General features: G+C 38.7%; 2 protein-coding genes across 6 annotated transcripts; one reads left to right on the top strand and one right to left on the bottom strand.

The window, feature by feature from the left end:
- The first annotated feature begins 3,466 nt into the window (after nucleotides 1-3,466).
- slc25a15b (solute carrier family 25 member 15b) lies at nucleotides 3,467-8,838 on the top strand. 5 transcript variants are annotated; one of them, XM_074610402.1, is made up of 8 exons: nucleotides 3,467-3,801; nucleotides 3,979-4,025; nucleotides 5,078-5,178; nucleotides 5,505-5,763; nucleotides 5,876-6,013; nucleotides 6,708-6,883; nucleotides 7,255-7,413; nucleotides 7,562-8,838. In XM_074610402.1, the coding sequence occupies exons 3-8, from the start codon at nucleotides 5,124-5,126 to the stop codon at nucleotides 7,681-7,683; spliced, it is 909 nt and encodes a 302-aa protein (XP_074466503.1). In that variant the 5' UTR covers nucleotides 3,467-3,801; nucleotides 3,979-4,025; nucleotides 5,078-5,123; the 3' UTR covers nucleotides 7,684-8,838. The 5 variants fall into 5 exon arrangements, with proteins under 5 accessions (XP_074466503.1, XP_074466505.1, XP_074466506.1 ...); XM_074610404.1 differs by having other exon boundaries at nucleotides 3,662-3,801; nucleotides 3,979-4,020; XM_074610405.1 differs by lacking the exon at nucleotides 3,979-4,025 and having other exon boundaries at nucleotides 3,662-3,801.
- On the bottom strand, nucleotides 8,444-12,166 carry tm4sf21a (transmembrane 4 L six family member 21a). Its single transcript, XM_074610406.1, has 5 exons — nucleotides 11,891-12,166; nucleotides 11,545-11,610; nucleotides 10,270-10,403; nucleotides 9,340-9,526; nucleotides 8,444-9,224 (listed from the first exon to the last, which is right to left on the bottom strand). Exons 1-5 carry the CDS (start codon nucleotides 12,065-12,067, stop codon nucleotides 9,216-9,218), a joined length of 573 nt encoding a protein of 190 aa, XP_074466507.1. The 5' UTR covers nucleotides 12,068-12,166; the 3' UTR covers nucleotides 8,444-9,215.
- Nucleotides 12,167-12,571: the final 405 nt, after the last annotated feature.

The raw sequence follows: 12,571 nt of genomic DNA, 5'->3' as shown, positions 1-12,571 counted from the left end.
TGACTGTACCTCATAATCTCAGTTCTGGGCAGACGTAACAGTTGGTAGTAAAGCCCCTTGGAGAGTCTGAGAAGGGTTCAGGATATTACTGACGTCAAATAGGAGGAACGCGTGGATTCGGGTAAATATCATTTAATGTATCGTGTAACAGCCTGAGGCTCTCTGCAGTGTTTCCGTTCTCATGACATGCGGCGGTCATATGGAAATGCTTCTCACCTATAATTCATCAGAATTCTGCCAAGTGTTTTGGTTTAATGAAACGCAGAGACTTGTGTTGTCTCTTAAGAATATTTTGTGACAATGAGGCACATAAATTGCTCACCAGACTCTAACTGTGGGAAATGATACTGTACGTACAATCAGGAGAGCGACTATAATTACAATGGAAAGGGCATTGTATGTATTTTAAAGCCATTGATACTACTTTGATAATGATGTAAAATGCAAAAAGACTGAACAGGAACTATAGGTATGTAAAGTATACTGTGTATAGAGGAGTTTGCTCCAGGGGAGGGGATGGGCATGGGGTTCATTCTGTTCATGGCAAAATTGTTTAAAACAGAATATTGATGATTCTTGTCTGTGATGTAGACAGCGTCAATGTTTTTTTTTTTTTGATAAAAGGCAAAGTGATATGAAAATGGAAAACTGTGAGTCTGTTATTGACTGTATGTCTGTTGAATTTAAAAGTCCACATTGATGAGGTGTCGCAACATGTAGTCAAGTGAGTCTGGACTGTTGTAAGCCATTGCTGGATAAGCCTGTGGACAGAGGGCAAATGTATTTAATCCCAGGCTACTCAGTTTAAACAGATGGTATTTTGGCAGCATTTAAGTTCAGAGGTGAATAACAACAATGTGGTTTGTAACATCTTTGTTGTTTGACAAGCATAATTTTCCATAAAATTGCCAATCCACAGTTGAAGAGAATAATACATGGAGGTAAACTTGCTGTTGTCCATCAAGTCATTGCAATTAAGTTGAATTTAAATATATATAATGCATCAAAATGTAAGGGAATGAATAAAGCTCTAAAGCTAAAGCTCTTAACTTTTTCCAACCTATTTAAAGAGGACCTGTTATGCTTATTTTCAGGTGCATACTTGTATTTTGGGTTTCTACTAGAACATGTTTACATGCTTTAATGTTCAAAAAACAAATTATTTTTCTCATACCGGCTGTACTGCAGCACCTCCTTTCACCCTCTGTCTGTCTCCTGCCCCCAGCCATTAGGCAGGTATTATGCAAATGTTTTACTTGGTGACATCACCACGTTACGGAAGAAAAGGCGGGACTTCAAGCGAGGCATTTCAGGGAGAGCCCTTTGGCGTGGACTTTGGGCTTTGTAACTTTTCAGACCTTTTATATGCACAAATGCAGAAAAGCATAATAGGTCCTTTTTAATGCTAAAAATTAGTCAGATAAAGGGAGTAACATTCAAACGCTCTTGTGGGAATTAATTGAGCGAACAAAACAAAGTGTGAAAAGGCCACAAACCTTCCTATGCTGACTCGTATATACGGAGCCCCCCTAGACCCAAAGGAGAATTTTTTTATTAAGTCGTGCCCTCAAGTTAGTAGCTCGTTCCCTCAAGTTAGGTATCTCTAGGGAACGAGTTACTTCATAGAGCACTTCTTCCAATCATTCCTGTCAGTCCACACATTGCAGATCTACCCTAGATCCCCCTAGATGATGTACTTCGGTAAAGTTGTAAAGATATTGACAGATTCAAACTTCCTGGATCAATAACTCATAACCAAAATGTTGTTAAAACACAAACGACGGCTCTTTCTAACCGTAGTAAGGTAGACAACGAGCTACAACCTCATTTTAATCAAAACGAGCCGTCCTCCAAGCTGGACACATAACATTGGTCTCTACGTGCAGCTGGCTGTGAGACAAGTTGTCAGGGACCTTCTAAGTGCAATGCCGAAAAGAGAAAAATATTCAATAACTTCAGTATTATACAGTGTAGTACCACCAAAATTACCTCACACATCAATGATCTCCTCATGGTTGTACTACAACACTAAGTTTGGAAAAATATGCTTTCGCATAATTTTGGTGAATTTTTAATGGGAAAAATATTCAATAGAGACATACACATAGAGACCAATGTTATGTGTCCAGCTTGGAGGACGGCTCGTTGTCCACCTTACTACGATTAGAAAGAGCCGCCGTTTGTGTTTTAATAACATTTTGGTTATGAGTTATTGATCCAGGAAGTTTGAATCTGTCAATATCTTTCCAACTTTACCAAAGCACATCATCTAGGGGGATCTAGGGTAGATCAGCAATGTGTGGACTGTCAGGAATGATTGGAAGAAGTGCTCTATGAAGTAACTCGTTCCCTCGAGTTACTAACTTGAGGAAAGAGTTCATAAAAAATGTTCTCCTAGGAGATCTATGGGGCTCTGTACATATACCATAGTCAACAATATAAATATTTGTTGGTTGAATTGAGATTTCCTTTAGGACTCCATGAGTTGTTAATGTCAATAATGTGGGAGAGTTAAACAGCCACAGTATGAGGAAAAGGACTTGAATTGATTGGCTGTCTTGACCTTTGTCAGCCACATCATTCACATTGCACAAGTTAAGCAGCTGTATTTGAAATTCTACATCCAACAGTTCTCTCTGAAGTTTAAAACATTATTAAACTGATGACATGTTAAAATACAGAGTGATGAAAAGTGCTTCCATTATCAAACATGTTGATCAACACATCTGAATAACATTTATTTAACAGACACTGTAGGAAAAGCACAGGCGTTAATAAGATTAATGATGGCTGTATTCCATTTAACTGCTTCAGTTTTAGGGTCTTGGCATTGTGCATGCTGGCTCACTGTGACACTGCTTTGGCTTTTATTTTTTTTAGACTTCTTTTGATTTTTTTCATTTTACAAAAAATAGTCATCTTGACATGTAGACATATATACAATCTGTTTTCATCAATTTGTTATTTCAATGAGAGAAAATGTTTTAAACGTTTTAACCTGCATGTGCAACTGCATCACACTAATGATAGACAATCATGCTGACTATAGGCTCATCCAAATACATTATATACCAAAGATTGGAGTCAATGTTTTATTGTTGTAGCAGGCGTGTAGAAAAGCGTGCAAAAGTCGCAACATTAGCAAAAAAAAAAAACATTTTTATTTTTATTTTATTACATTTTTATTTAACCAGGATGGTCCCATTAAGATGTTTTTTTTTTAACAAATTACATCAACGACTGTCAGTGTCATTTAGTAAGTGTTAAATTCAATACATGACTTAATAACATAATGACCTGGGTTGGGAGGTAAAAAAAAAAAAAAGATCTCTGGAGTGAACACAAACAACCAGCAGGGGGCGCTGTATCGCCTTCTGAGGAGGTTTTATTTTGAAAAAAGAGAATGTGAACCGGAAGCTTTAACGTTCACGTTTCAAATCATAGATCCAATATTGAGACATCACTCAGTGGGTAGTTACGTGACAAACTACAATGTCATCTACAACATTATATTGACTGCAACGATTTCCGAATTATTCCTAACAAGGTGCAATTTTTAGTGAATGTGTAGTTTTGCGTGCGTTATCAATTCAAGATGCTTCATTGCGTTCACTAACAGTATTAGTATTAGTAGCACACAGTGTACATTCCGAGTACATTCGTAACGCAAAGGCGGTTTTGATACCTGGAATTTTGAGAGGAGTGGGAGCTCTACGTCTATCATGAAAGCACCTCTAGCGTCACCTGTTGAACACCATTATCACTGATGGATCCATCTATTATCTACACTGAGTGACCCCGGTGAGTGACCCCGGTGACTAGACAGTGGTGGAGCTAGATGTTGCAATTGAGATAACACCAAGATAAAAGCTGTATGTTTGATTTGGTGGCGTATGTTAGCATGCGGTCACCAGTGGACGATGTTAGCTTCGGTCAGCAGCCTACTCGGTTAACGTTACTGTTTGTTAACCTCACCAGCAGCGACACTTTGATGGCCGAAGGTGAACTCGTTGCTCTCCTGTAAGGTTTGTATTTCCAACATTTATGTCTTTAGCTCTTACACTTAACGTGACGAAACATTTGCCATAAAAAAGCAGTAACTTTCACCGGGTTTTCGGCTAACGCTAACTTACTTACGAGCAATGTTAATTGATGCTGTTGCATGTTGGCAACGTATGTTACCTTTCAGAAAGAAACGTTGTTTTCTCTCTAAGCGACGGTAAAAGCTTACATGTCCTTCTGCCTTTTTAGTATTTAGCTCAAATATATGTTTCATTTTTCTGTACAAACTATAACAGCATTCTGTCACCCACTGGTGGCAACCTTGTGGTACAAATGATCCGATATTAAAAGAGTAGCTACATTCTGTTACATCAGCAGTGGAAGGAGCACTACAGTATCCCTAAGAAGTAGTAATACTGCTACTGGTATTTTAGTTTAATAGAAGAAAAACACTCAATTAGCTACACATAATTCTAAATACGTTGTTTATAGACCTGAGAGCATTGTAATTTGTAGCTTTTACCACTTCTGAGAGGACACAGTTAGTCCTAAAATTGTTTTTGTTAATGTCTAGTTATCCAAACTTGTCATTTGCAGTGAAATCACGCCTTCCCTTGCATTTATTGTTTATGTTTATTTATTTTGCACAAATAAAGACTACACAAATAGATAATATACAGTGCAGGAAGAGGCAAAAAACCCCACTGGGCTTATCTGTAACCTCCACCTTGACACAAGATTAATATACAGAAATAATATGACTACATAATAGTGATGACAAACAATTATCACATATATATATATATATATATATATATATATATATATATATATATATATATATATATGATCACGACAGTTATTGACCATGACAGTTATTCTGTTTCCATACAAACCCATTTTTACTTACTGTAAATAATCACTGTTGCTGCCTGTTGTGGCCCCGATCCCTGTGTGGAAACACACACATATTCAGTGTCAGGGGAGGGTTTAAAGAAACAAATGACTGGTCATGTTCTGTGTATGTTTGAGGAGTTAGGAGGTCGAGTGTCATTCATTTGTTTTTTTTTACCAGGTAAAAGAAAGAAAGAGAAACCTCTTCTGACAACAATTTGGACACCATGGCCCCACACCCAGTGGTCCAGGCCGTCATTGACCTCGCATCAGGAGCCATAGGTAACTGCAGTGCAAACAAACAATATTTAATCTCTATTGAACAACCACACTGCTTTTCCGCTGCTTTACCAAACCACTCACTAGCCATGTCTGACGTAGCAGGAGATTTTGATGACTCCTGAGTTTTTCCGGCTCGTTTCTCTCTGTGTTTCCATTGACTCTTTACACTGCTCAGTGGAGTGCAACAGCCTGTCAAGCCCCATCTCTCTTCACCGCACATATGTTGTGTGCAAACTTTGATTTTCCTGTAGTTTGTCTAACAGCCATTCTCTGTTTTTGTTGGATCACTTTTGTTGTTGAAAGTTTCATCACTGTCTTCCTCCAAGGGGGAGCTGCATGTGTCTTTAGTGGACAGCCTCTAGACACAGCAAAGGTCAAGATGCAGACCTTTCCTACGATGTACCGCGGTTTCATCCACTGCGTGTCCTCCACCTACAAACAAGTGGGTCTGCTTGGCCTCTACCAGGGCACTACGCCGGCGCTGATGGCCAACATTGCAGAGAACTCTGTGCTCTTCATGAGCTACGGCTTCTGCCAGCAGGTCATCCGCTTCACAGCTGGTCTGCAACGTGATGCTGTGCTGAGGTAGGGGGAAGTTAACCAGGCTGTCGTTCTTGTTAACATTAAGCCAACTTTACCCTGAAAATACATGTAAGATCTCTAACTGAGTTCCGTTGATCCTTTCCTTCTGTGTTAGTGACGTGCAGAAAGCCTGTGCTGGCTCAGTAGCATCCATCTTCTCCTCACTGGTACTTTGCCCCACTGAGCTTGTCAAGTGTCGGCTGCAAGCCATGTACGAAATGGAGGCATTAGGCAAGATTGCTAAGAGTCAGAAGTAAGTGGTATTTAATTAGTCACACATTTTTGGATAATAATGTATGGGTAATTTACTCTTAAATTACATTACTAAAGGTTGTGTGTTTTGTCACATACTGTAGAAAACTTAGTTGCTATTAATCTTTTTTTTTTTTTTACATTGCTCTTTCACTTTGTTTATAAAAAATTAGAGAATTGGTAACAGATTCCGAGATGTTGAACTTAAGGGTTCTCTATATGATTTCCAGAGTATGAATATAGCATCAAACAACTATTTGCTATGTAAAGATATAGAGGAGTGATGTTGACCTTAGCAGAGAAAGAAGTCATTCTCCCTCTCTGTGTGTTGTAATCCAACCTTCTCCTTGCTTTGTTGACATAGTCGGACTGGCTACATGTGCCTTTTAGTGCATGTGAGCGTGCCCCACTGGCTAGCTCTGGGTATCGAATTTGGCACCTTTTTAAGGTTGATTTGTATTCCCATGCAGCAGAACCAAAGTGATTAGTTAAAATGCCTGCTCATTTTTTAGTAGGTAAAGATGCAGTAGTTATATGGTTAATATCTTTCGGAGTTAGTTTTTCATTAATGTAGTCACGCATGAAAAAAGAATCGGGACATATTAATACTTTACAAAAGTAAAAAATACTTATACTTTTGAAGTGTGTGTGTGTGTGCATTGACCGAGCGATTCGTCCCTCTGCTCTCTGTGAAGTACAGTGTGGTCGGTGGTGAAATCCATCATGAGGAATGAGGGACCGCAGGGCTTCTTCCATGGCCTGACCACCACCATAGCCAGAGAAGTCCCTGGTTACTTCTGCTTCTTCGGTGCTTACGAGCTCTGCCGCACCACCTTCGCAGAACATATGAAATGTGACAAAGATGACATAGGTACTGGAACAACGTTCTGCCTGCACCACCATGAAGCACAACATAATTCCTCCCCTGTTGAAAACAGCAAATTTCATCAATATTTGACATTCATACAAGGAGAAACCCTTCATATTCTCTAGTTGTTGTTGATAGGCATTCTGGGAAAAGTTATTCACCAATAGAACTAAATGAGGTTGTCTGAGGAAAAGCAAGCGATCTCAATGGGACTTCTTTGGTTAAAGAAAGGATAAGTAAAATATGGCTTAGCGGTTATGAATGAAGAGTTATTACCCATATAAAAAAAAAAAATCCTCTTTAATCACATATATTTGCTTTCACCTTCCACACATCTAATGTACAGTGTCATTGTGTTACTATGTATGTTGAAGGTATGGCTCCAATCGTCTTCAGCGGTGGTTTCGGGGGGGCGTGCCTGTGGCTGGTGGTCTATCCCATGGACTGCGTCAAGTCTCGGATCCAGGTCATGTCTATGACGGGCAAACAGGCGGGGTTTTTCCAAACATTCATGAACATCGCTCGTACCGAGGGTAGGTAAAAGTGGAGTTTGATGTTAGCTTTATTTTATCATTTTAGCAGAGATATTTGGTGTTCAGCTTTTTGGGTGAAAAAGAATCCAGACTTGTGTTGTTGTTGTTCATCAATCAGAATGGAATCTTTGCCATTTCTTTTGTTTAGGCGTGAGGGCACTCTACTCTGGTCTGACCCCCACCATGATCCGCACCTTCCCTGCTAACGGAGCGTTGTTCCTGGGTTACGAAGCCAGCCGAAAGCTCATGATGAAGCATTTTGACAGCTAAAATAAGCACAACACAAATGAAGGTGCACTGGAAGTGAAGTATTATAGCCATAAAACCTCATCAAAACTCCAGTTGAAAGTTATTATGTGTGGGACATGGTTTTTGCCATTTCCTGCTTTTGTTACCTAAAAACTGCCACACTCCATATCTTTTTAACCTACTCCTCTGATATTGTCTGATGTTGAGTGTTAACATAATTTAAATCCTTATATTAATTTATTTTTTAGATTTAGATATAGTTAACTCTCTAAAAAATGCTATTGCATAAAATATATGTGCAGCACAGTATTGAGCAACCTTCATCAGCCTCTTTTATGAGGAATCATTAACACTCCAGTTTATTATTTTATGTCTACCTCAACAAAGTCCTATGCGCACAGAAACATCTTTTTCAGCCAGTCATTTCAAATCCTTCTTTACTGGTTCTGGATGCAGGCACATGGGTAAGAAAAACACTCCATTAGGTTGTGAGGTTAATGCACACAATCTTAAAACCTTACTTTAAGATTTTATTTAGAAATGTGAAGTGGCTTGTACTAATTCATTTAAGTTGCCTAGAATGTGTTGTGATGACTTGTTTTCAATCATTGAATCATTCACAGCCAAGTATGCTGGATCACATCTCAGTTTGTCTCAGTAAAGTGACAGAAAATGCAAGATGTTGAAACATTTTCTTACTTTTCACATTGAACAGCTTTAACTTTTCAAACTTGACTGACAGGTTTCATCAGCCTCAATAGAAACAAACACAGCCAGCAAGTGTGTCATCATACTTTTTTATTCCACTCCTGTTGTGAAGTGTCCACTCTTTTGGGACCCAGCCTTTAAAATCATTACACTTTGCCTTTTTTGTTGTGTGTCCTTTATTGTTCTGTACAAGTCAATGAGAAGACATCAACCATAGATATAAAACATTATCTATGATATCAACTGCCTCGTCAAATGTGCCATATGCACACTGCGTTCCATGTGCATGGTTTTTCCAGTGCTTAGTTGTTGGCAGAAATCTCAGTCATATTCCTTTAATGTTAATTTAGAAATTAATGTATTTTAAAATGCTAGCAATCTGAGATGACACTGAATGTTTGTATAGATATCTATCATGATATTCATCGCAGTAATACTACCTACATTAAAGGTGTCATTAAAGAATAACTTTGTCCTGTGTTTTATTTTACTAACCAGCTCTTGGAGACAGTTATTTAAAAGTGAAAAGTACAATAAAGCAAAAGGTTAATATTATTGTGTAAAGCCAAATTTAATGTAACACGACACAGAACTGGATGAGCATCTTATATTTAAAACTAATTTATTTCAAATTAACCATATAATTAGCATGGATTATTTCTAATACTGTGCCATTTTCTAATACATTACACATTTTCAGATTTCTGTGTTTTATTATAATGCAGTATTAAGCGTCATGAAATACACAAAGTATAAAAATCTACAATTTCAAAGTGAATATATGCAGATACATCAGGAACACTACTCTGTCTTCCATCAGGGGGAGTTAGTCAACTTTCAGGAACTCACAGCGGCTGCAAATAAAGAAAAAACAGCCAAAACCAGGGAAGGAAAGATGAAGTTAATATTCTCTAACATGGAAAACTTGCTGTTTTCACTTCTACCATTTCTTTCCAACCCTCCTCTTACCCCTTTGTTGTTGCAAGTTCCACACAGGCAGCCAAAGAGCCCGTTGATCATCTGAATGGTACAGAGAACCAGCTGCAGACAGCTTGTGGCCAGCAGAGTTGCAAACAACCCAGTGTTGAACTGCACAATGTTTTTAGGCTCTGTGCATTTCACCCACGACGAGTCAGCAGTCAGGTAACTTGGGTCGCTGTGCAAAAGAGGAGCTTTGTGAGTGATCAGGACTCTAGAAACTTAAAGCAGCAGTGGGTAGAAATGGGGCAAACACGATTGAAAAAAGTTATTTTTATAAAACGATCACTATATCCTAACAGTAGTGCATGAGAAAGGTAATCTGAAAAAAATCATGTGTCTGTGTCCTCTAGTGCTCCTAATTGCATCTGCAAGATTTCACAGACCGGAAGAAAACAACCAATCCGAGCCTTAACGTCTCTGAGCAGCTGTCAATCACTCGCGGTCAAACTAGGCAGCGCTGATCAAATATGAGTCAATATTCTGTAAATGAGAACGTTTTATGACCTGGCTGGTGGGCGGTGCTTGGTATTTCCTCAACTGATCTCAACATGGCTGCCGGTTCACAGTCTTTCTCATTTTACAGCTAAACAGTACACTACAAGATGTTTCTGAAAACATTTGATGTGTGAAATAGGCATTACAGTAACAGAATATTGGTTCATATTTGATCAGCGCTGCCTAGTTTGACAGTTTGATTGGAGTTAGCGAGTGACTGACAGCTGCCTCCGTTAAATGAACAGCCAATAGAAACGCTCTCTCTGAAATGAGCTGTGATTGGCCAAAGTCTCCCTAGATTTTTTAAAGCCTTAAAACAGAGCCATGAACATTTGAATTACCATTTGCTGAAATGTTATTATGGAATTTTCTGCCTACTGCCACTTTAACAAATGTCATCACACAGTTACTCCAGTGTGTCACCTGTCTTTGAAAGGTGTCATCCAAATCAGAAGAACTTTGCAGAGGGGCCCATTCTGCAAACCGAGCACTGCTACAATGAAACTGTACAGTGCGCCAGCCACGCCCACCGCAGCAAATACAATGGATAAGAACATCTGCAGGAGTGAATTGATAAGCCAAGGTCAGACACATTTCTGTTGCACTTGAATTCATTCATACTGAAATCCTCAACCTGTTTACCCTCCTCACATTTTTCTTCTGCTATTGGTAAATGAGACATTTTTTTAAGTTGAGGGAGGAACAGGCTCAAGATTTGTTTGACCTCACATTCCTCACATTTTATCTGTCCATCTGTTTTTCCCAACACTAACAAGATAAGCTACAGGCTAAACAAAACCAGCTGAGACATGTTCTTCATCAGATAATGTTATCAGAACATGTTAACAAGCTGAAGTAAAACCTATTAACAGGAATACATTTCTAATCTTGATGTTATTCAAAAAAGTCATGTAGTGATTTGAAGCAGCAGCATTGAGAGCTTAAAACACGTTTCAATAAGCCCTTTGCACACGTCTTGAACTTTTAAATATTCTTTTTAGATAAAAAAGCAAAACAAAGATGTACTGTTGTTCTAATGGTTTTGTAATTTATTACAGTGCATGTTATCGTATCTATCTAAAGAGGAGCTAGGTGCAGCACCATGATGTATATTAAGCTTTTTCATTAGGGATGCACCAATCTGAATTTTTCAGTGTCGATGTTACCTTTTTAATGCAGCAACAAATTGGTCAAAACTTAAATAGGAATTCAAATTTCAGTATATAAACATAAAATTTAATATGATAGATCGGCACAATTGTCACCGATATCCGATCCAGCTATTTGAGTCAGCATCGGCCCGATAGCCGATCCAGTATCCATATCGGTGCATCCCTACTTTTTCTCATTTAGTAATTCATCACCATTCATCATTCATTCAACTTATATAAACTTATGTGTATCTGGCCTCTATTAAACACTTGCATTTAGCTTAAATGTAACTTTGCAGTAAAAGGTTGAACTACTACAAAAGACATTAGAAACATTTTGGCAAATGTCTACAAACAAGTCTTTCTATTTCCACTGATTTATAACATATTTAACGGTTTCCTGACCATACACAAAGTTCAAATTCACTTTAACTGGAGAAGTGTATGTCTGCATTGATAATTTAGTAAGTATTGTGAGTCATTGAAGCCAGCCTTCATCTTTCTCTGAGCACCTGAAACATCTAATTTGTAGTTGTGACTGACTCACCCCACAGCGATTCCCACAGCACCCCTTTTTTCCAGTCAAGTGGATGTAAAGTGCTGGGAGCAACACCTGTGGCAGGACACATGAGTTTATATTCAATTATATTTAGTCAAAACAATTCAGCATTTTTACTTCATCTTGATAACTGAAAACTTGTAGAATATGTTAAAACATTGCAGAATATCTCCTCAAATGGCATTAAACGCATTAGATGACCTCTGCACATCCAGTATTAGTTTAGTTTTAGCTTTACATATCTAACTAACATTTTTCTGAGGCACACATTTCAGAAAGGAATTTCCAGCAGCGTGTAGTCCAGAGGCACACCCTTCAGTAACAGACAACTCACCATTAAACCTCCTCCAACGAGTCCTCCCATGTATTTCACCTCCTCGGTAATGTGTCCATCTTTGGCATACTTGATATCACCGCCAGGAAAGAACAACACTATGTTACAGATGATGGATATGATCGCTAACGGGTACAGAGTAACGGCGATGCAGCGGGAACATTTTCCAGTGCACATGTTGGCAGAGTGAAGACAAACTAACTGCTGTACAGCCACTTGCTTCCTGTTTTCAGGGAGTTCCACCTGAAACTAACCCAAAGAGGAAATGTGTTTGCACTGGGAACAGAGAGTGATATTAGGGTGTGGGAGGCGTTATGACAAGCCGATAACGTGGACAAACAGAACCTGGGATAGGCCACAGAATATATGTGACTCATTCCTTGGTATCTTTGAGAGACAACGCTTGCTTTGTTGAGATGTGAATGCATTTAGGTCATCTGAGTCAGACAAATTATTGATGGTCACATCTCTTTTACATAACTTATTGTAGTCAAATCTCAATTTCTTGTATGTTGCTTTAATATATTAATATTAAATACTGCTTGGTGAGGATTGTGAGAAAGCAGAGATTTGCTGTGAGAGACCTGTTCCGCCTTTTGTGTACAGTATTCTGGTGATGTATTGACATTGTGACTCCAGGATCACGGTTGGACTTTAGACCTGTGGCAGCACGCTTGGCAG

Source organism: Sebastes fasciatus, chromosome 16 (assembly GCF_043250625.1).
Source record: "Sebastes fasciatus isolate fSebFas1 chromosome 16, fSebFas1.pri, whole genome shotgun sequence".
Classification (NCBI taxonomy): domain Eukaryota; kingdom Metazoa; phylum Chordata; class Actinopteri; order Perciformes; family Sebastidae; genus Sebastes; species Sebastes fasciatus.
This window is presented reverse-complemented; position numbering and strand designations above follow the sequence as displayed.